The 25049-nt window shown below is 38.2% G+C and overlaps 1 protein-coding gene across 4 annotated transcripts in view; it reads left to right on the top strand.

The window, feature by feature from the left end:
* The window catches only part of DYM (dymeclin), a 439846-nt gene that overhangs the window by 350094 nt on the left and 64703 nt on the right, over nucleotides 1-25049 (top strand). For all 4 annotated transcript variants that reach the window (XM_057504164.1, XM_057504163.1, XM_036918624.2 and 1 more), the window contains one exon: nucleotides 23805-23987. In XM_057504164.1, the coding sequence (XP_057360147.1) occupies nucleotides 23805-23987 (183 nt within the window). The remainder of the gene's footprint in view (nucleotides 1-23804; nucleotides 23988-25049) is intronic.

Genomic DNA, 25049 nt, shown 5'->3' with positions numbered 1-25049 from the left:
TACTGTGTGTCAACTACCCTTCAATAAAAAATAATTATTAAAAAAAAAAAAAAAAAAAATTAAAAGTTATGCACACACAGACCATACATGATACCATCTATGGTTGAGAGAAATATAAACAAGCCTAAAGTTACAGTGTTAAATCATAACCACTTAAAATAACTATTACATACTGTGTTACTGTAACAACCTCATAGCCACCCCTGTTGCCACTGTGTGAGCTCTAGTGCTGCCAGTATCAGCTTAAAATGCTGTGTGGCACTAATCATCTCCAAGTGAGCAGTTTGTCTCTCCAGTAAATTGAGCATAGCAGTAAAAAGCGATCTCTTGTGGTTCTTGAATATTTGTCATCATGTTTAGTGCAGTATAGCAAACCTTAAATAACACTGTTGGATCCATATGAAGTGTCTCTAGTGATTCTGGAAGTGCTCCCAAGAAGCAGAGGAAAGTCATGACATTACAAAAGAAAGTTGGATTGTTTGATACCTACCATAGATTGAGTCCTGCAACTTCAGTTTTGGGCCATTGAAGATAAATGAACCCAATGTAAGGATCATTGTGTAAAAAAAAAAAAAAAAGGAAATTTGTGAAGCCATCACTGCAGCTATGCCAGTAGGCATGAAAACTTTGCACTTTTTGAGAAATAATCTTTTTATCTCATATTGAAAGTACAGCTCTTATGTGGGTGCGGGATTACTGTAAGAAAGTCACACCTACAGACTCAAATATGGTTCAAAAGAAAGTGAAGTCACTGTATGACAAGTTAAAGCAAAAGGAAGGTGAGGGATCTAAAGGTGGAGATTTTAATGCCAGCAAAGGATGGTTTGATAATTTTAGAAAGAGGTTTGACTTTTAAAATGTCAAGTTAGCAGGAGAAGCAACTTCTGCCAACCAAGAGGCAGAAGACGAGGTTCCAGATATCATTAAGAAAATAATTGAGAAGAAAGGAAATCTACCTGAACAGGTTTTTAATGCAGATGAAAAGTGCCCTGTTCTGGATAAAAACAAAACAAAACACAAAGGACATTTTCTAGTAAGGAAGAAAAGTAAGCACTGGGATTTAAGGCAGGATGGGATAGGCTAACTACTCTTTTGTGCAAATGCAGTCAGATTTATGATTAGGACTTCACTTATTCTGTATAGCTGCTAACCCCTGAGCCTTGAAGGGAAAAGATAAACTCTAGCTGCCAGTCTTTTGGTTGTACAAGAAGAATGCCTGACAAGAACCCTTTTTCTAGATTAGGTCCGTCAGTGCTTTGTCCCTGAAGTCAGAAGTACCTCGCTGGCAAGAGACTGTCTTTTAAAGTTCTTTTGATATTGGACTCCATCCATGGCCACCCAGAAACCCATGAGTTGAACTCTGAAGTTATCAAAGTGGGCTACTTGCCCCCAAACAGAACATCTCTAATTCATCCTCTTCTAGATCAAGCGGTCATGAGGACCTTATAGGCTCATGACGCACAGTACCTACTCTATGGAAGCAATTGACAATGCAATGGAAGAGAACCCTGAGAGAGAGAACAGCATGAAAGTCTGGAAAGATTATGCCATTAAAGGAGCCATTGTTGTTATAGATAAAGCCATGAAGGCGATCAAGCCTGAAACAGTAAATTTCTGCTGTAGAAAACTATCCAGATGTTGTGCATGGCTTCACAGGATTTACAACAGAGCCAATCAAGGAAATCCTGAAAGAGATTGTAGATACGGCTAAAAAAAAATGGTGGGAGGTTTCAAAATACAGATCTTGGAGAAATTCAAGAGCTAACAGACACCATAGTGGAGGAGTTGACTTGATGGAAACAAGTGCTTCCAAACTAGTGTCAGACAATGAGGAAGAAATTTTGGATAGTAATTCTAAAATTCACCTTTAAATTTCAGTCTCTGCTATCTCCTTTCCATTTCTCATGCCCTTTGTACTATGACTAGCAAGCATTCTCCTGAATCTTTATCTCAGTAGGTTTTCAAAAAATGCACTTTCTGGTCCTGTCTGGGGTGGTCTTACCTTCTCTTCTGCTAGAACTGTTTGAAGTCTCCAGTGCTACTTTTTAGGTGGAAGTGTGTTTTCTTCTGTTTGGGGGTATTTCTCAGTTGGTCGGAGCGCTAGAGATCCTCTTTGCACTAAGGGAAGCCCTCTGACTTGACCTGTGAGGCCTGCTTCATATAATCTCACCTCTTGTTACTCCTCCCTTACATTTGATGTTCTAGCCAAACTGGATTTTCTTCCCAGACCATGGTCCTCTTCCTCACTGGGCTCTTTGTACACACAGTTCCTTCTGCCTTTCCACCTCCCGCACCAACTTGTCCAGGGCTCTGCCTGTTCATAATAATCATAGTAACTGCCATGTAATGAGCACTTTCTATCTGCTAGGCAAGACAGCAAGTATTTTAAAATAGGTTGTATTATTTAATTACATCCTAATCTTTTCAGATGAGAAAACCGAGGCTCAAAGAAGCTCAGTAGTTGCCCAAGGGACACACAGCTGGCAAATGCTAAAGCTGCAGTTCACCTCCAGAGCTTATGTGCCTAACCACTCTGCTATGCTATTTCCAGGAAGCTTCCTGCCTTTCTCCGCCACCAGCGCCTCAGTGTTCCCATAGCACCCTGTACTTCCAGTGTATCTCCTCTAAATGATAACCTATGTGAAGGGATGGACAGGTCTGAATCACTGCCCTGTCTCAGTACTTTGCAAACCATATATTCTGTTTTACTTATGGACTGTATGATTTATGTGTCTCAGTTTCCTATTCAGTATCAGACATTATGTGTAGGATGGTGGAGTCTCAGTAAAAAACAATTATGCCTGTAACTGGGCACACCTCTGCTGTTAGGCTGCTAATCTGGAGTTGGGTCATTCTGGTTAGGCCAGGAACCGTGTTTGTATCAGGGTACCACCAGCTTCAAATCCCCCCAGGAGCTGTTCACTTGCGCTTAAGGAGTGTTGCTTTCCTGTCCTCTGCTTTCAACAGTTCCTGCAGTGGAGTTGAAGAAAAGGGTATTTCTGTTGTCCTGGTCCAGCCTCAACCTTGGGGAGTCCTGGGTCTTAGAGGTGGGGCTTTGTCAGCATCTCTGCCCCTCCTCCCTTTGGCAGCCAGCTTCTGCCTTGTGGCTGTGGCTGGCCTTGAACAACAGAGTTTCCTGCCCCATTCCCAGTGGTAGCAGACCTCTGCTTGGTATTGGTACAGGCAGAGGATCTTGGACCCAGCATGGCTTCCTGCTCCAGTCTCCAATGTTAGAGGGTTTTGCTTCTACCCATCCACCAGCAGGAATGGATCTCTGCCTGTGAGGGTTTCCTGCTTCTAATTCAGAGGCAGATGGGCTGTTTCTACTTCTCCCCTAGAAACAGTAGAAAATTGCCTATACTCTGGGCCAGTAGGGTTTGCTACCCCAGTAGCTCAAGGCTTTCACTTAGCATGAGAGGAGTTTCGGTGCCTGCCTCTAGCTGCAGCTTCTGCAAGCTTGAGCCAGATAGAGGAGCTCTTTCTGTCTCCTGCCTCACACCTAGTCTTTCTCATGACCACCTTGTGGAGGCCAGTGAAAAAGGGTTTGCAAGTGAATGCAAACTCCACTATATCTGAGGTCCAGCTTTCTAGACCAGCTCCTTTGGAAACCACCTCTGCCTCCTGTGCTCTGCCACAGGTGAGGGTTTGCATGTGTCCCTTCTTAGAGGGGCTGCTCCCTCTCAGGAATTCATTTCATTTGATTGCCTTGCAAAAACATTCTCTGCTGGCCATATGAGGACTTATGATCTAAGTTGTCTGGCTTTTTCTCATTGTTAGGCTAGGAGAAAAATTTGTTGCACGTCCTGAGCAGAATCCAGTGTGTGTCCTTTATAATGCTTCCCCACACCACCCCGAGAGCCCATTTATTTTACTTCTGAAGAAACTGAGACTCAGCAGTTGACTGGTCTAGTGCATGGCAAAACTGAGACTAGAACCCCAGCTAAAGCTTCTCCCTACTAGAAGCTGTTATTCCTTTTTTTCCCCTGAAACTGGGCCATAGCTGTCTTATATGTGATTCCTTACTGCGTTTCTTAGCACCACTGACTTTTCTTTCCTAGAAGGAATGAAGAAAGGGCCCCATGCAGTACAGGTCTCTGAGACTCAAGTGACATATGTGACACCCAAGTTTAGTGTTTAATTACCCTTCTGGGCATTAAAAATATCAAAGACTATTAGCAAACATTGAAAATAATACATTTTAGAAGAATCAATAGGTTTCTTGGTTTAGAGAATAATTACTTTCAAACTTAACCTTGTACATTTTTACTCTTGAAGGTTGTTGGGGTCTTTTTTTCTTGTAAACTAACAGTAACTCTATTCAAGATGCTGGGGTAATCTAAACTCTGAATTTTACTCCATTGATTACATTTTTGGTTACTCTAATAATAAAATTTGCTTTCTAAATTCTGTGTTTTCTACATTCTTTATGAAAGCTGAGATTTAAGTGTAGGAAGGGATTTTTTTTTAAATCTCATAAGCACTTGTTTTTGCATATAAACTGCAGTTCAAACTAAGTGACTTACCAAAGGTCACAAAGTTAGTTATTGGCAGAAGGGGCTCCTTCATCTCAGGCTGGGCTGAGGAGATGCACTCAGCAGAATGTGAAAGCTGTTAGGACAAAAAGGTACATCTTCCTAGAGAATTAATTTACTCTGATTTTACTTTTTATAGGTTGTGAAAGGATATTTTATAATAAAACACCAAAGTATTTTGGAGAAAAACAGAAATAACACTTAAGGTTCATTAGTGTCTTAAAGTAACACATAAAATTTTTTTTTTGAATTTTTTTTTATATGAAAGTATCATTGATATACACTCTTATGAAGGTTTCACAAGAAAAACAGTGTGGTTATTAAATTTCACCCTTATTATCGAGTCCCTCCCCATACCCCATTGCAGTCACTGTCCATCAGTGTAGTAAGATGCCACAGAGTCCCTATTTGTCTTCTCTGAGCTACACTGTCTTCCCTGTGACCCCAGACACACCATGTGCACCAGTCATGATACCCGACAATCCCCTTCTCCCTCCCTCTCCACCTGCCCTCCCCCACCTCGCCCCTTTGGTAACCACTAGCCCCTTCTTGGGGTCTGTGAGTCTGCTGCTATTTTGTTCCTTCAGTTTTGCTTCATTGTTATATTCCACAAATGAGGGAAATCATTTGATATTTGTCTTTCTCTGCCTGACTTATTTCACTGAGCATAATACCCTCTAGCTCCATCCATGTTGTTGCAAATGGTAGGATTTGTTTCTTTCTTATGGCTGAATAGTATTCCATTGTGTATATGTACCACCTCTTCTTTATCCATTCATCTACTGATGGACACTTAGGTTGCTTCCATATCTTGGCTTTTGTAAATAGTGCTGCAATAAACCTAGGGGTGCATATGTCTTTTTGAATCTGAGAAGTTGTTTTCTTTGGATAAATTCCTAGGAGAGTGGAGTTCCCAGGTCAAATGCTATTTCTATTTTTAGTCTTTTGAGGAACCTCCATATTGCTTTCGACAATGGTTGACTAGTTTACATTCCCACCAGCAGTGTAGGAGGGTTCCCCTTTCTCCGCATCCTCGCCAACATTTATTGTTCTTAGTCTTTTCGATGCTGGCCATCCTGACTGGTGTGAGGTGATATATCATTGTGGTTTAAAATTGCATTTCCCTGATAATTAGTGATGTGGAGCATCTTTTATGTGCATGTTGGCCATCTGAATTTCTTCTTTGGAGAAGTGTCTATTCATATCCTCCATCCATTTTTTTTTTTTTTAATTATTATTTTTTATTGAAGGGTAGTTGACACACAGTATTACATTACATGAGTTTCAAGTGTACAACACAGTGGTAGAACATTTATATACATAATTCTAGGTTCCAGCTATCACCCTACCAGGCTGTTACAATATCTTGACTATATTCCTTATGCTATACATTACATCCCGGTTACTAATTTATTTTACCATTGGAAGTCTGTCCTTCTTTTTTTTTTTTTTTTTTTTTTTTTGTGAGGGCATCTCTCATATTTATTGATCAAATGGTTGTTAACGACAATAAAATTCTGTATAGGGGAGTCAATGCTCAATGCACAATCATTATTCCACCCCAAGCCTAATTTTTGTCAGTCTCCAATCTTCTGGCATAACAAACAAGTTTTTACATGTAGAACAAATTCTTACATAATGAATAAGTTACATAGTGAACAGTACAAGGGCAGTCATCACAGAAACTTTCGGTTTTGCTCATGCATTGTGAACTATAAACAGTCAGTTCAAATATGAATGCTCATTTGGTTTTTGTACTTGATTTATATGTGGTTATCACATTTCTCTCTTTATTATTATTATTTTTAATAAAATGCTGAAGTGGTAGGTAGATACAAGATAAAGGTAGAAAACATAGTTTAGTGTTGTAAGAGAGCACATGTAGATGATCAGGTGTGTGCCTGTAGACTATGTGTTAATCCGAGCTAGACAAGGGCAATAAAACATCCACGTATGCAGAAGATTTCTCTCAGAACGGGGGGGTAAGGTTCTAAGCCTCACCTCTGTTGATCCCCAATTTCTCACCTGATGGTCCCCCTGCGACTGTGCCTGTCTTAGGTTGTTCCTCCCTTGAGGAATCTTACCCGTCTCTGGCTAACCAGTCATCTTCCAGGGCCATACAGGGAAATGTGAAGTTGGTAAGTGAGAGAGAAGCCTTATTGTTTGAAAAAGTTAGCTTTTTACTTCTTTGCATATTTATGCCCTGTGGCTTCTATGTCCAGCATTTGTCTTGAGGTATCTTTACCACTTGGAAGAATTATGATACTCGGTAAATTTGATATGAGGCACGAATTCTATTTAAGGGTTGTAATTAGGAAGGAAGAAGAAAAGCTATAGAAGTAGCAGGCGGAAGAAAACATGGGAAGATTGATTATTTCTTTGATATATCTTCTTGTAGAGTAACTTCAGCATGTATAGGTTTAAGCTACTACTTAAATTGCACACACACATTAACATAATAGGAGTATAGTTACATAGCCAAAGCATGCCTGTAATTACCAGCCATCTCCAGTGAAACCAAGAAAACCAGTTAGGCACCTTAGGCATTTGTGAAAACTTATCTATGATATGGTGGATATTGTCCAACTGAACTTGAACAGTCTGAGAGAAATCAGACAAATTAAAACAACCCATTCCTGGGGACTGTTCACATGCCATATGTTCTTTTAACAGTAAATAGTTTGTAGTTGTAAGACTTTGGAGCGCTACAATTTGCACTTCTCCAAATTCTTGGTTGAGTTCCAACAGTATAGATCCAGTCCAATTTTGTTGTTTTACTGTATGCACAGGCCAGCTTAGATATCTCCTTCCTCATTCCCATGGAAAGTCCAGGAACTGGTGGGATGAGTGCATCTACAGCTATAGCAGTGCGTGGATCTTTGTTGGGGTTTTTTGATGATCATCTTCTGGCATGAGTCTTCCAGAGAGTGCGGATGTTGGAAGTTCTTTTTCATATCGTATCTTAGTTCATTTTCGGGGTAGCCCAATTAGGCTTTGATCCTCTGTATAAACACAAACAGACCCTTTGCCTACACTTTTATATGCCCTTTATACCCTTGTGTAGAACTCGTTGGAGGTTACCACACAGGAACTGCCCTTTTTTTTTTTTTTGCTATCACTAATCTACACTTACATGACGAATATTATGTTTACTAGGCTCTCCCCTATACCAGGTCTCCCCTATAAACCCCTTTACAGTCACTGTCCATCAGCATAGCAAAATGTTGTAGAATCACTACTTGCCTTCTCTGTGTTGTACAGCCCTCCCTTTTCTCCTACCCCCCCATGTATGTTAATCTTAATACCCCCCTACTTCTCCCCCCCTTATCCCTCCCTACCCACCCATCCTCCCCAGTCCCTTTCCCTTTGGTACCTGTTAGTCCATTCTTGAGTTCTGTGATTCTGCTGCTGTTTTGTTCCTTCAGTTTTTCCTTTGTTCTTATATTCCACAGATGAGTGAAATCATTTGGTATTTCTCTTTCTCCACTTGGCTTGTTTCACTGAGCATAATACCCTCCAGCTCCATCCATGTTGCTGCAAATGATTGGATTTGCCCTTTTCTTATGGCTGAGTAGTATTCCATTGTGTATATGTACCACATCTTCTTTATCCATTCATCTATTGATGGACATTTAGGTTACTTCCAATTCTTGGCTATTGTAAATAGTGCTGCAATAAACATAGGGGTGCATCTGTCTTTCTCAAACTTGATTGCTGCGTTCTTAGGGTAAATTCCTAGGAGTGGAATTCCTGGGTCAAATGGTAAGTCTGTTTTGAGCATTTTGATGTACCTCCATACTGCTTTCCACAATGGTTGAACTAACTTACATTCCCACCAGCAGTGTAGGAGGGTTCCCCTTTCTCCACAGCCTCGCCAACATTTGTTGTTGTTTGTCTTTTGGATGGCAGCCATCCTTACTGGTGTGAGGTGATACCTCATTGTAGTTTTAATTTGCATTTCTCTGATAATTAGCGATGTGGAGCATCTTTTCATGTGTCTGTTGGCCATCTGTATTTCTTTTTTGGAGAACTGTCTGTTCAGTTCCTCTGCCCATTTTTTAATTGGGTTATTTGTTTTTTGTTTGTTGAGGCGTGAGAGCTCCTTATATATTCTGGACGTCAAGCCTTTATCGGATGTGTCATTTTCAAATATATTCTCCCATACTGTAGGGATCCTTCTTGTTCTATTGATGGTGTCTTTTGCTGTACAGAAGCTTTTCAGCTTAATATAGTCCCACTTACTCATTTTTGCTGTTGTTTTCCTTGCCCGGGGAGATATGTTCAAGAAGAGGTCACTCATGTTTATGTCTAAGAGGTTTTTGCCTATGTTTTCTTCCAAGAGTTTAATGGTTTCATGGCTTACATTCAGGTCTTTGATCCATTTTGAGTTTACTTTTGTATATGGGGTTAGACAATGGTCCCGTTTCATTCTCCTACATGTAGCTGTCCAGTTTTGCCAGCACCACCTGTTGAAGAGACTGTCATTTCGCCATTGTATGTCCATGGCTCCTTTATCAAATATTAATTGACCATATATGTCTGGGTTAATGTCTGGATTCTCTAGTCTGTTCCATTGGTCTGTGGCTCTGCTCTTGTGCCAGTACCAAATTGTCTTGATTACTATGGCTTTATAGTAGAGCTTGAAGTTGGGGAGTGAGATCCCCCCTACTTTATTCTTCTTTCTCAGGATTGCTTTGGCTATTCGGGGTCTTTGGTGTTTCCATATGAATTTTTGAATTATTTGTTCCAGTTCATTGAAGAATGTTGCTGGTAGTTTCATAGGGATTGCATCAAATCTGTATATTGCTTTGGGCAGGATGGCCATTTTGACGATATTAAGTCTTCCTAGCCACGAGCATGGGATGAGTTTCCATCTGTTAGTGTCCCCTTTAATTTCTCTTAAGAGTGACTTGTAGTTTTCAGAGTATAAGCCTTTCACTTCTTTGGTTAGGTTTATTCCTAGGTATTTTATTTTTTTTGATGCAATTGTGAATGGAGTTGTTTTCCTGATTTCTCTTTCTGTTGGTTCATTGTTAGTATATAGGAAAGCCACAGATTTCTGTGTGTTGATTTTGTATCCTGCAACTTTGCTGTATTCCGATATCAGTTCTAGTAGTTTTGGGGTGGAGTCTTTAGGGTTTTTTATGTACAGTATCATGTCATCTGCAAATAGTGACAGTTTAACTTCTTCTTTACCAATCTGGATTCCTTGTATTTCTTTATTTTGTCTGATTGCCGTGGCTAGGACCTCCAGTACTATGTTAAATAACAGTGGAGAGAGTGGGCATCCCTGTCTAGTTCCCGATCTCAGAGGAAATGCTTTCAGCTTCTCACTGTTCAATATAATGTTGGCTGTGGGTTTATCATAGATGGCCTTTATTATGTTGAGGTACTTGCCCTCTATTCCCATTTTGCTGAGAGTTTTTAACATGAATGGATGTTGAACTTTGTCAAATGCTTTTTCAGCATCTATTGAGATGATCATGTGGTTTTTGTCTTTCTTTTTGTTGATGTGGTGGATGATGTTGATGGACTTTCGAATGTTGTACCATCCTTGCATCCCTGGGATGAATCCCACTTGGTTATGGTGTATGATCCTTTTGATGTATTTTTGAATTCGGTTTGCTAATATTTTGTTGAGTATTTTTGCATCTACGTTCATCAGGGATATTGGTCTGTAGTTTTCTTTTTTGGTGGGGTCTTTACCTGGTTTTGGTGTTAGGGTGATGTTAGCTTCATAGAATGAGTTTGGGAGTATCCCCTCCTCCTCTATTTTTTGGAAAACTTTAAGGAGAATGGGTATTATGTCTTCCCTGTATGTCTGATAAAATTCCGAGGTAAATCCATCTGGCCCGGGGGTTTTGTTCTTTGGTAGTTTTTTGATTACCGCTTCAATTTCGTTGCTGGTAATTGGTCTGTTTAGATTTTCTGTTTCTTCCTGGGTCAATCTTGGAAGGTTATATTTTTCTAGGAAGTTGTCCATTTCTCGTAGGTTTCCCAGCTTGTTAGCATATAGGTTTTCATAGTATTCTCCAATAATTCTTTGCATTTCCGTGGGGTCCGTCGTGATTTTTCCTTTCTCGTTTCTGATACTGTTGATTTGTGTTGACTCTCTTTTCTTCTTAATAAGTCTGGCTAGAGGCTTATCTATTTTGTTTATTTTCTCGAAGAACCAGCTCTTGGTTTCATTGATTTTTGCTATTGTTTTATTCTTCTCAATTTTATTTATTTCTTCTCTGATCTTTATTATGTCCCTCCTTCTGCTGACCTTAGGCCTCATCTGTTCTTCTTTTTCCAATTTCGATAATTGTGACATTAGACCATTCATTTGGGATTGCTCTTCCTTTTTTAAATATGCTTGGATTGCTATATACTTTCCTCTTAAGACTGCTTTTGCTGTGTCCCACAGAAGTTGGGGCTTAGTGTTGTTGTTGTCATTTGTTTCCATATATTGCTGGATCTCCATTTTGATTTGGTCATTGATCCATTGATTATTTAGGAGCGTGTTGTTAAGCCTCCATGTGTTTGTGAGCCTCTTTGCTTTCTTTGTACAGTTTATTTCTAGTTTTATGCCTTTGTGGTCTGAAAAGTTGGTTGGTAGGATTTCAATCTTTTGGAATTTTCTGAGGCTTTTTGTGGCCTAGTATGTGGTCTATTCTGGAGAATGTTCCATGTGCACTTGAGAAGAATGTATATCCCGCTGCTTTTGGATGTAGAGTTCTATAGATGTCTATTAGGTCCATCTGCTCTACTGTGTTGTTCAGTGCTTCCGTGTCCTTACTTATTTTCTGCCCAGTGGATCTATCCTTTGGGGTGAGTGGTGTGTTGAAGTCTCCTAGAATGAATGCATTGCAGTCTATATCCCCCTTTAGTTCTGTTAGTATTTGTTTCACATATGCTGGTCCTCCTGTGTTGGGTGCATATATATTTAGAATGGTTATATCCTCTTGTTTGACTGAGCCCTTTATCATTATGTAGTGTCCTTCTTTATCTCTTGTTACTTTCTTTGTTTTGAAGTCTATTTTGTCTGATATTAGTACTGCAACCCCTGCTTTCTTCTCACTGTTGTTTGCTTGAAATATGTTTTTCCATCCCTTGACTTTTAGTCTGTACATGTCTTTGGGTTTGAGGTGAGTTTCTTGTAAGCAGCATATAGATGGGTCTTGCTTTTTTATCCATTCTGTTACTCTGTGTCTTTTGATTGGTGCATTCAACCCATTAACATTTAGGGTGACTATTGAAAGATATGTACTTATTGCCATTGCAGGCTTTAAATTCTTGGTTACCAAAGGTTCAAGGTTAGCCTCTTTAGTATCTTACTGCCTAACTTAGCTCGCTTATTGAGCTGTTATATACACTGTCTGGAGATTCTTTTCTTCTCTCCCTTCTTGTTCCTCCTCCTCGATTCTTCATATGTTGGGTGTTTTGTGCTGTGCTCCTTCTAGGAGTGCTCCCATCTAGAGCAGTCCATGTAAGATGTTCTGTAGAGGTGGTTTGTGGAAAGCAAATTCCCTCAGCTTTTGTTTGTCTGGGAATTGTTTAATCCCACCGTCATATTTGAATGATAGTCGTGCTGGATACAGTATCCTTGGTTCAAGACCCTTCTGTTTCATTGTATTAAATATATCATGCCATTCTCTTCTGGCCTGTAGGGTTTCTGTTGAGAAATCTGACGTTAGCCTGATGGGTTTCCCTTTATAGGTGACCTTTTTCTCTCTAGCTGCCTTTAACACTCTTTCCTTGTCCTTGATCTTTGCCATTTTAATTATTATGTGTCTTGGTGTTGCCCTTCTTGGATCCTTTCTGTTGGGGGTTCTGTGTATTTCCGTGGTCTGTTTGATTACTTCCTCCCCCAGTGTGGGGAAGTTTTCAGCAATTATTTCTTCTAAGATACTTTCCATCTCTTTTCCTCTCTCTTCTTCTTCTGGAACCCCTATAATACCAATATTGTTCCTTTTAGATTGGTCACACAGTTCTCTTAATATTGTTTCATTCCTGGAGATCCTTTTGTCTCTCTCTATGTCAGCTTCTATGCGTTCCTGTTCTCTGATTTCAATTCCATCAATGGCCTCTTGCATTCTATCCATTCTGCTTATAAACCCTTCCAGAGTTTGTTTCATTTCTGCGATCTCCTTTCTGGCATCTGTGATCTCTTTCCGGACTTCATCCCATTTCTCTTGCGTATTTCTCTGCATCTCTGTCAGCATGTTTATGATTCTGATTTTGAATTCTTTTTCAGGAAGACTGGTTAGGTCTGTCTCCTTCTCTGGTGTTGTCTCTGTGATCTTTGTCTGCCTGTAGCTTTGCCTTTTCATGGTGATAGGAATAGTCTGCAGAACTGGGACGAGTGACGGCTGGAAGGACTTCCTTTCTTGTTGGTTTGTGGCCCTCCTCTCCTGGGAGAACAGCGGCCTCTAGTGGCTTGTGCTGCGCAGCTGCGCGCAGACAGGGTTTCTGCTTCCTGCCCGGCTGCTATGGAGTTAATCTCCGCTGTTGCTGTGGGCGTGGCCTGGCTCGGGCAGCTACTCCAAAATGGTGGAGTCGCGTTGGAGCAGGAGCTGCTGGGAGGCTATTTATCTCTGTAAGGGGCCTCCCTGCTCCCTGCAGCCCAGGGGTTAGGGTGCCCAGAGATCCCGGATTCCCTACCTCTGGATTAAGTGGCCCGCCCTGCCCCTTTAAGACTTCCAAAAAGCACCCGCCAAAACAAAACAACGACCACAAAAAAAAACAAGAAAAAAAATTTTTTTAATTAAAAAAAAAAAAAATTTTTAATTAAAAAAAAAAAAAAAGGTGGTCGTTCGTTTTTCTTTATTCTCCGGTGCCAGCCTCAGGCCTCTGCTCACCGGTCTTTCTGCCCTGTTTCCCTAATATTGGGGTCCCTGTCCCTTTAAGACTTCCAAAAAGCGCTCGCCAAAACAAAGCAGCAAAAAAGCAAAAAAAAAAAAAATGGTCGCTCGCTTTTCTTATGTCCTCTGTCGCCCAGCCTCCAGTGCCTGCTCACTGTTCTTGCTGCCCTGTTTTCCCAGTATCGAGGGCCCTGCACTCTGTCCCGGATGGCGGGGGCTGGGTGTTCGGCAGCCCTGGGCTCCGTCTCCCTCCCGCTCTGCCTGCTCTTCTCCCGCCGGGAGCTGGGGGGAGGGGCGCTCGGCTCCCGCGGGGCCGGGGCTTGTATCTTACCCCCTTCGCGAGGCGCTGGGTTCTCTCAGGTGTGGATGTGGTCTGGATATTGTCCTGTGTCCTCTGGTCTTTATTCTAGGAAGGGTTGTCTTTGTTATATTTTCATAGATATATGTTGTTTTGGGAGGAGATTTCCGCTGCTCTACTCACGCCGCCATCTTCCGCCCCCCCTCCACCCATTTTTAAATAGGATTATTTGCTTTCTGGGTGTTGAGGCAAAAGCAACACATTAAATTTAAAACAATGAAAAAACTCTAACTTCAGTGTACACTTACTCTCTTCTGCTGCTAGGAAGGCTTGGGGACATGTGAGAAGTGCTATTCTGCCCCCCCACTTTCTGGTTCATGTGAGTAGCCTGCTAAGGTAATGTGATTGTGGGTGCTGCAACTTAGTTGGATTTCAATCAGAACATTCCTTTTTGTCAGTTCTCTGGCCATTTTCCAGGCATGGAAAAACATGTAAAGTTAGCCAGTGTCCCCTAGCAGCCACCATTATCTTGCCTTCCTGACACCAGTAAGCATGTTTTAAATAACAGACTTCCAGAGTTCTAGTTTAGGCTTGTCAGACGCATTCAAACCTTGTCCAAGGAATGAAGAGAAAGACCACATCATTTTACATTTCCACACAAGAGCAGTGGTGCCATAACTGCCTTCCCTCCGTCACCCTCTACCTTCCCTCACATTATTAAGGTTGCATATTGTCTCCTGGTCACAGCATTTATTCATCAGCTGTGATTTTGTATGTAATATAAAGCTAGTTATTCCTCTCAGAAGCTCGATATTTGGGGACAAATGCACTTCTGGCCTGAAGTAACATGGTCCCAAAGCTTTCCAGTGTGTGTGCCAGTGAATTAACAATATAAAGATAACAAAGGTCTATCACTAAATGATTGGCTTTGAAAGCCATTAACTTTAAAAGAGGCTTGACTATGTTTTTCCTCCCCCTTCTTCCCCACTTTGGCAAAGTCCCATTAATTTTGTTGAAGGTTTTATTTTCTGCTGAAAATGCAGGAAATTTAGACAACTCTCTTGGAATCTCCCCAAAACTAATACAAACAAGATACATATGCTTCTATTAAGGAAACTAAAAATAAATGATTTTAAACTGTTTAGCTGTATAAATTCCCTCTTAAAAGGAAAAGGAAGTTTATATAATGAGGCAACCAAGAGTGCCGTTGACAGGGAACAATATTCCTGCAACTGCCAGCTTCTCCACTCGACGAGAAATCACTACTTAGAAGAGACCTTGTTTGGTGTTCATTACCAACATGTATGAAAACCATCAAACACATCTGAAAATGGGACCATTTTTCCTGGGTCCTTGTTTTTACTTTGGTGATTTTCTGCAGCAAAATACGTATGCCTTCTTTTTTTTTTTTTTTTTTTTAAGTTAGACTGATCTGGAATCCATTCCTGGACCGGAAGCTGTATGTACTAAAAAGAAAATATCTTAAGTGAAAAATGCATGATATTTTCCACGTATTTTGTTGCTCTGCACTGAGCCATCAGATTTTATCTTTGACAAAACCAACTTTGAGATAGTACAAAGGTAAGATGGTTAGCTTTTAGAAGCGTACCTTTCTATTCTATAGGACCTTTTATTATTCCACAAACGTAAGTCAAATTTTCTATATGAGGTCCTGTAAGCAACCAGTTTTATTAATAAAAGTGGAATTTTGGTCTTATGTTTAAGACTGAGAAATGTGATTTCTGAGTTCTTTTTAATGTTAGTAATTGCATTCATTTATCAACTGGAAAGTCACTTTTTCTTCTTTTTGTAATAATGTCTAAAATTAAAATGATTTCTCCTTTAAAATGTTTTAATGTTTTCTTCTTAAAAACACAATGTACTTGTTATACACTGTTTAAGGGCTTAAAAACACAATGTACTTGTTATACACTGTTTAAGGGCTGTACAAATGCTACCTCATTTAATACTCATGAAAAAAAATCAAGTAACAACCTTTTTTAAATACCATTTGAAATTCTGACACCCAAATAGGGATTAGATTAGATAACCTAGGTCTGTGATACTGAAATGTGAGTGATTTTATAATTTTAAAGAAACTCTAATCAAATTCATGCTAACTTCTCATCTTTTTATAAGTGATTATTACCCAATAATGCTGCTTTAAAATGAAACAAAGGATTTCATTTGTTTATTGCCATGAATAGTAGGTACCTGCACCAGAATCAAGTCATAGTAGCAAGTTGAAGATTGAAATAACTTGTAAATTATAATTATTGGAGAGTTTTACTTGGAAATTAAAATTGGCCGAAAGTTTGATACTTCATTTCTAGTGGATCAGAATCTCATGGTACATAGTTTACCCCTCTGGCCCATGATTATTTCATGACCTGCTTGTTGCCTTGAGGCTGCAGTTGATCTTCCAACACAAACAGAAGGATCCACAGAGCTGGTTTCTAGGAAACAGTTTATGCAGTAGGAATGCTGACTGTTCCTTAAAGGTAGTAATTAAAGTACTGGAATGGTTAGCAGAGAACTGCCACCACTTGAATATGGAAATGAATTAGTTGCCAGGATTACAAATGTACATAAGGAAACTAAATATACAGGATTACATCTATGATCAACACAGTCCAAATGGTGGGCATCTGACAGAAAAATGACTAGGATGCTAAGGTTTTTAACCTAGTTATATGTTGTGGGAGGTTGGCATTGCGGTGGGCTTGAGAATGTGGTAGCCAGGACAGTGGCATCGAGCAAAGACCAGTGAGTGGGAGCACTCCCGTGGTGGACTTCTAAGCTGTAACTGCAAAGAAAGAGTGAACCAGGGAGCCTCCCAAAGGTTTTCTGTGTTCAAGGATACAATGGCAATGAATGTTATAGACGGAATTCTAGCAGTAGAGGGAGTGTCAGGCATGTCTTGTATAACTTCTGAGGGTGTTTGATGATTTTATAGCTCTCTGATCAAATTCTGTGCTAATAACTGAATTGCTCAGTATCAAACTAAAGAATTGCTGAATTGAATAAAACTGTATAGAAATTATTGCTATAGTTGTGGGGACATAATAAAACCAATTAATGTAGATACCTGAATTCAAGGAAACCTCATTTTATTTCTCAAGGAATAATCCCTTTGACAATACTTGGATAATAACTGCAGTTGACATCCAGTGGGTCAAGCTGATGTACACAGTTCACGTCCAGTAGATTCAGCAGTTGTTAAATATTTTGACCTGTTAGCTTCAAAATATTTTGAGTTTTACTCCTGAATATAACCAGGAAAGAAGCTGAAGCTCATAAACAAGGTAGTTGGGCTGGGGTTGGGCAGGGGTCTTCATAGTGAAATTTTAGTGACCTTACACTGTTACATGTTAAAATAGATACTGACAGGAAATTTTAGGCTACTCTTTAATTTAAACTTATTTTTAATTTCTAAATTATTTAATTTCTCATTTTTGTTTTCCTAGTAGTTTTATAACTTTGAGATATACAAGATTTCTAGAATGACAGTCCAACAAAATGTGATATTATATAAAATGTCTTTGCTGTACCTCCTTACATATTTTTAGTCTATTTGGCAAGAAACTATGTTCTTGTTATTTAATTTATAAATCTGCAGCTGAAAATAATCTATAAAACTTGTCACAGAAACAGTGTTAAGATAAGTTTAAGTAAAATACCCAGTAAGTCCTTAAATATAAGAGTGTTAGTGTAATTCTGAAAGAGCCTTCAGTCAGATTGATTGATGCTAAGTGAAAACTAATGTGGAATGTGCTTATTGATGTAAAGTTTCCAGTTTATACTTTACCTGTCTTGGGGATAAAATAAGTGGTCACTAGTTGAATTTTGGTTTAAATGAGCAGGCGCCTGTGTGGGGACTAGATATATTACCCTGTAAGTTTCATCAAATACTCACTAAAACATTGAAAATTAATTACCAGTGTGTTTGAAAGGAGGAGTTGTAAACTATCAACAGTTAATTCATTTTTGAAATTTAAGTTTAATATGTTAGGGCTTATACTTAACATAAAAGAGTGTATGAAATATTTGTGAACATAAAATTGTGCAGAAAGTTGATATTTTGACTTACATTACTAAAGTAGACAGACTGTCTCACTGGGTTGCTCTTCAGTGGCTTTGAGAGCAAATTCTGAAACTTGAAGTCTCTTCCTCCTTCCCTACAAATTCAAGTACCACAGTGAGATGAAAATATAATTGAGAGACCTCTGGTCAAGATTATGTGGTCAGTTCCAATTTGAAGGCTAATCCCTTCCCTTTGTTCTCAAAACATAAAAATAATAATTGAACCATAATAAGAGAACCTTTAAAACATATAGCCACACCACACAATGAGATAGATATTTCTTGATGAACCAGAGATAGAAAAAGCAGTCAAAGCAGAAAGCAGGATCTGAAGCAATGAGCCTGCCGAGCTCCAGGTTGGAAGGAGTGGGGAGAGGCTCCGGCGCAGCAACTTCAGGGCACAGCAGAAGGTGCCCAGGTGAGAAGCCCCACACTGGTGCCAGACTCCCTGCTGGCCACTGGGAGCTGCAATCTCTCTCTTATTGAATAAAGGTGCTAATATGTGTAGGGAGATGGAAAGACACAGAAACACCCTCACAGTGGATTTTGAGCCAGATTGATACCGCCTTGGTGACAAACCCCATCCATCCTGTCTTCAGTGTGGTTGCAGGGCAGGAGACCATGAGACCTTTTCAGACTAAAGGCTCTAGGGAAGCCTGATTAAGCCACATTAGATGAGCCTCTATAACCAAAATCCGAAATCCATGCTGAAATTAATTTAATACAAGAAAAATGGCCAACATAGCCATCATCATAATTAAGATAAATTTATCCAGACAGAACTAAAAATTAGAACAATTTTGAAAGTTCTCTGTATTTTAGGCATCCTTAAAGATAAATAAAGGAATAATATTCATAAGAGTAAAAATTGTATAATAAAAATAGGGTGAAATAGAATAAGGACATGACTGAGAGAACTTTAATCAGCTTAAAAATGAAAATATAGTAATTAAAATTGGGAGCTCAATAGATAAATTCTAAACTAGGCATTATCAGAGAGGTAGTAAATTGGAAAATGATGAGAAAAATACATAAATTTATAAAAGAGACTAAGTTAGATTGTCAGATCAAAAGTAAACTCCGAATACTGAGCAGGATAAATAGAGATGAATCAACACCTGAACACATAGTTCTGAAGCATTAAAGGAGAAAAATCTTTAAATATTACAGTCTTGAAAAGGCATTATCTAGAGGGGAACAGTAGTTAGTTACATTTACAGTGAACTTCTCAATGGCAAAAAAATTAGATGCTAGAGTAGAATGAGCCAGTATCTTTAAAGTGCAAAAGAAAACAATTAGATTCAAATTTAATGTGAAAGTTAGTGCAAAATAGATATATTTTAACCATTCAAGGACTGCAGACTTCAATGAAAGCACTAATGAAGGATGTTCTTCAAGAAGAAGAAGAAAAGTGGACCTGTAGAGAAGTGGAATGGAAGAAACAGTTAACTATTGACTTTTTAAAAACCCGTTTATGGTTTTTTTTCTAAAAGAGGAAGTTTAAAACCTACCCTGCTGTAACAAAGCAAGGAAGAAGAATGGGGCCAGTGTCTTGCTGTTCAAGGAAGAGTGAAAGTATGTTAACCTTGAGTCTTGTTTAGGAGATGAATAGCATTATTTTTAAAGTTGGATGTAAAAGATAAAATGTTAAGAGCTACCCCTACAGGGATAGATATACTCTCTTTAGCCTATAAACCAGCAGAGAGGGAAAGGAAGGACTAGGTAATAAAAAGCTTTTAATTCAACAGAGGCTGGAAAGAGAAGATGGTTGGAAGGAGTGAACCATAGGTAAAGGATGGTAAACAGAAATATGGCAGATTATATTTTCCAAAGATGACTACAGTAATATCTCCTGCCCCACACGCTCTTCTAGAACTTTGCCACTCCTCAACCAATAGGGTATGACACCATTAGTAGTAATACTAAGTGGCAGCAACATGAAGTGATTTCCAAAATTAGATCTCTTGGATCTTCATGCTGTGAAGAAGCTCATGCAGCCCAAAAGAGACCATGTGCAGAAGAATCAAAGATCCTGGGTCCCGACCCCCATTTGTATCCCTAGCTCATAGCCAGCACCAACTTGCCAGCCATATGAGCTTTTACAAAGTATAGCATAGAGAATACAGTCAATAATATTGCAATAACTTTTGTATGGTGACAAATGGCAACTACACTTACGATGAACATTTCATATATGTAAATGTTGAATCACTGTTTTGTACACCTGAAACTAATATTATATGTCAACTATACTTCAATAAAAAAAATTTCTTTTAAGTACATCTTCTAACCCCTGGTCATGCAGCCCCATATAAAGCCACGTGGAGCAGAGACAGGCTGTCCCCAGCAAGCCTTGCCCGCCCAAATCTTTAGCAAAGCAAATAATTACCGCTCTTCCAAGCTGCTAGGCTTCAGAGTAGTTTGTTACACAGCTGCAGAGAACTGACGTAAAAGTTACAAAGCAAGATGGTAGGAATAAATCCAAAGATACAGTAATAACAGTAAGTTTAAGTGAATTAAAATCAACTGAAAAATTAGAGTCTATCAGATTAGATTTTTTAATTATAAAGCCTAGCCATATAATTGCTTTTAATTATGTAAGTTTTCAGTAACACAGAAAGTTTGAAAATTAAAGGCCGGAGAAAGATTACTTCGAGATAAAATGGAAATGTTATAGCAATATTAAATCAATAAAACAGCTACTTTAATAAAATAAGCATTATGGATAAAGAGAAGCAATACATAATGATAAAAAGATGACAATCATGAACCTATAGTTACTTTTTTATTATTGAAGTATAGTTGATACACAGTATTGTACTGGTTTCAAGTGTACCGCATAGTGATTTGACAGTAATCTACATTATTAAGTGCTCACCCCAAGTAGTGCAGTTATCTGTCAACACAGAAAGATAATACAGAACTATTGACTATATTCTCTATGCTCTACTTTCATCTCTGTGACTAATTTATATATGTTTGAGATTTTGTGTCTCTTTATTCCCTTCACTTGTTTTACCCACCCACCCCAACCCCTCTGCCATGGTAACCACCAGTCTATTTCCATTTTGTTCATTTTATTTTGTTTAGATTCCACATGTAAGTAAAATAGTATGGTATTTATTTTCCTCTGCCTGGCTTATTTCACTTAGAGTTATATAACCTGTAGGTCCATCCATGTTGCAAATGTCAAGATTTCTTTCATTTTTATGGCTGAATAATATTCTGCTGTGTATGTGTACCACATCTTCTTTACCCATTCATCTATTTATGAACACTTTGGTTGGTTCCATATCTTAGCTGTTGTAAAAAATGCTTCAGTAAATATGGGGGTGCATATATCCTTTCAAATCAGTGGTTTTGTTTTCTTTAGATAAATTTCCAGAGGTGGAATTACTCAGTCATACAGTATTTCTATTTTTAGTTTTTGGAGGAACCTCTATACTGCTTTCCACAGTGGCTGCATCAATTTACATTCCCACCAACAATGTAGCGGGGTTTATAGCTACTTTGAATATGTGAAGGAATTGATAATCATTATGGGATATTTTGACATAACCTTATCCAAAAGTGAGAATCTTCAGATAGTGAATATTAAGTGGAATAATTATACCTGTGGCTGAGAAAATGAGAGAAGAGCTTTCCTACACTGTCAGAATAATATGTTGTCATCACTCCTTAAGCAATGATCAGGCAACATCTGCTAATATTACAGATGCAACCTTTTGACCAGCCACTCTTCCAAAGTCTTTGCTGTAGAGAGAAAAGTATCCATATATAAAAACAGATCTACTCACGGGCTTATTGCATCTTTGCCACAGAAACAAACTGGAAATAAATCTGATGCCCATTAGAAGAATGTTGTGATATATTTCACATATGCTATAAACCTAATACATTTCTACAATTTTTCTTTTGAAATTCATTTTCTTTTAGAATGATTAAAAATAAAAATGTCTTTATTTCCTTGTGTAGATCTACAGTTCACATCCTTCTTCCCAAAGAAATCCCTTTAACATTTCTTACAGTACAGGTATGCAGCCGATATGTTATCACACCTTACTTTAGTCTGAAAAATTCTTTATTTCATTTTCATATTTGAAAGATATTTCTGCTAGTTATGGAATCTTGCATGACTTTTCTTACTTCAGCACTTTAACAATACCTTTCCACTCATATTGGCCTGTGAGGTCTACTGTAATTCTTATCTTTGTGTCTCTGTATTTAATGTGTTTTTTCTTCTGGCTGCCTTAAGACTTTCTCTTTGTGTTTGGTTTTCAGTAGCTTGAATAATGTATCTAACTGTGCTTTTTTGTTTGTTTTGTTTTTGCCAGACTTTGGGGGTATTCACTGAGTTTGTTGGGTCTTGGTCTGATTCTTTGATTACTTTTCGAAATTGCTCAGCTATTATCCCTTCAAGATGCTGTCAGGTCTACTGTTGAACCCATCTAGGCATTGTTTACTGCTATTACTAGATATTTTTAAATATCTAACATTTCTGTTTGTCACTCTCTTATAGTTTCAACTCTGCTGAAACTCCCCATCAATCCTAAACATGTAGACTCATAGTAGATTTTGTAGATAATCTTTTTTTTTAAATACCCTGTTTGATATTTTCAATCTGCGTATCTCTGGGTCTGATTCTCCTTATCACTTTGTGTCTTGGACATGGTTGGTTTAACCGGCTGTTTTGTCTCATACGTTTTGCTTCAAGGCTGCACATTGTACTTAATACAGGTGGAGGTAAAATGCAAGGAAATAAACATTGCCTTTTGTCTGCTAGACCAGGCATGGTAAACTTGTTTTGTAAGGGGCCCGATAGTAAATGCTTTTTACTTTGCAGGCCATACAGTCTTTGAGGTGTACTTTATCTGATTTTGATATAGTCACTCCTGCTTTCCTTTAACTAATATTTGCATGGTATTATCTTTTCTTAGCCTTTTACTTTCAACCTAACTATATTTGAAGTGAATTACAATTGAAATTTCTTGTAGTTATCATATAGTTGAGTTCTGTGTTCTTTATCCACTTTGCCAATCTTTGGGTTTTAATGATTACATTTAGCCAGTTTACAATTAATGTAACTATTGATCCATCTTAAGTCTGCCATTTTACTTTCCATTTCCTTTTGTTCTTTTTTCATCTGTGTGTCTTGTTTTCCTGCCTCCCTGTGACTACTTAAACAGTTTTTTAGAGTTCCATATTGATGTGTATGTAATATTTTTGTGTGTATCTCTTTGTGTAGATTTGCTCTAGACTTACACATGCATAACCTGTCATAGTCCAGTAGTGTGGACATTTTACCATTTCAGGTGAAGTATAGAAACCTTCCCCCTTTTACATCCCTTTGCCCTCTGGTTATAATACTATTTTCTCAGATGTTCCTTTTACATACATTGAGAACCCATCAGACAATATTAATAATTTTTGCTTTAACTTTGAAACATAATTCAGAAAACCCAAGGAGAAAGGAAAAGCCTATTGTATTTATCTGTAATTTTGCTTCTTCTATTGTTCTCCTAAGAGATTTGTTGATTCGCTGTCTTAAAACTAATTCGTGTTCAGATTCCCAAAGACTCCGAGGGACAAGAGACAAAACAATAAGCTATTTATCTGTAAATATAGATTGAAATGACAGTGTAAAGAAATGAAGTCATGTTCTGAATTAGGTGTTTTTCTGAATTGGTATTGGTAAGATCCTACCACTGCTTTACATGGTCTGTGTCTAACAATTTAAGATGATACAGTGATAAGAGTACCGTTAAAGATCTAAGGGGCTAAGCACCAAACTTCTTTCTAAGTTGCTAAGTCTATAAAGTATCATGTTAAATTCCTAATGTGACAATAAGTTCAAAAGATTTTAACTCAAATCCTTTAGTAATTGATAAACCCCTTTCTAAAGATTCTTGACAGAAGTAATCTGGAAGAGTTCTTTTGCAAGGTCTTCCCAATTCTGTTAGAATTTTGAAGCATTTAACTCTCATTCTGATTAATGCTGTGTTGAGGAGAAAAACATTATGTGTCTTTGCTCGCTTTCTTTATCAGGCACAAGACCTAAATGTTATCGAAGAAGTGATTCGAATGATGTTGGAGATCATCAATTCCTGCCTGACAAATTCTCTTCACCACAATCCAAACTTGGTGTATGCACTGCTTTACAAAAGAGATCTCTTCGAACAATTTCGAACTCATCCTTCATTTCAGGATATAATGCAAAATATTGATCTGGTAAGTGTAAAGAAGACATGATTCTTTTTTAAGTATTAAAGCAGAGAGAGTTTAACAAACCTTGATAAAAATTGCAGTAGTAGAGTGCCTTCTGTGGACGTTAACTACATTTGTCATCTGTTCTGCTGTATGCATTACAGCATTCCATAGTTGTTAAATACACACATGCATATATCTAATAGAATTGAGATCATACTTTAAACAGTTCTGTATTCTGCCATTTTTACTTAACTTGAGATCATCTGCATTTTTCTGTGGTGTCATCAATTCTTTGAAAATCTCACATTTTAATCTGTATAACCTATATTATGAATGTCCTAAAGTATATTTAACCATGATCCCATTATGGCTTTTGTGGATGTTTCATATATTTTATTTCATAATCAGTGAATAGTTGATAAATAAATCTTACTTCACCTTTTTTTTTTAAGTTGTATTTTTGGCATAGTCTTAGACCTGGAAATGTACTAGTTTTTACTATCAGAAGATATCAGAAGTATTTTTAAGACTTAACAAACACTGCCAAATTGCTTTCCAGAAACATTGTACCATATACGCATCTGTATGGCCTCTGACACTTAGACAAGTGATCTGTGAGAGGACCTATCTCACTACATTTCTGCAGCTTTGAGTGTTATGATTATTTTAATATTTTTCTTTTTGTATAAAAATAGCGTTTCATTATTATTTTTATTTCTTTAATTGCTAATGAGGCTGAAAATTTTTCACAGGCCTGTGAGCTTTCACTTCCTGTCCTTTTAATAAATGTTTTTCTGCTACATTTTCTATTGCTTTATTACTGTTTTCCAATTCACTTTGATTCCACAAATATTCTTGAGTAACTCGTCTGATTCGCAGTGCCAGGCTTAAGAGTAAACTGGGAGCCACTCACCGGCTCTCCTCGTGTTCCTCACTTTTGGGAAGACATTCTGTAATTAAATTCTTACACAAGTAAAGATATGTAAGTTCAGTCACAAGAATTGTAGTTTACAATCCAAGAATTAATGTTACTTGTATGCTTTGGTAAGAACACACCAGGCATTGAGGAATCTTTACCTCCTG

The sequence above is a fragment of the Manis pentadactyla genome, chromosome 6 (assembly GCF_030020395.1).
Source record: "Manis pentadactyla isolate mManPen7 chromosome 6, mManPen7.hap1, whole genome shotgun sequence".
Lineage (NCBI taxonomy): Eukaryota > Metazoa > Chordata > Mammalia > Pholidota > Manidae > Manis > Manis pentadactyla.
This window is presented reverse-complemented; position numbering and strand designations above follow the sequence as displayed.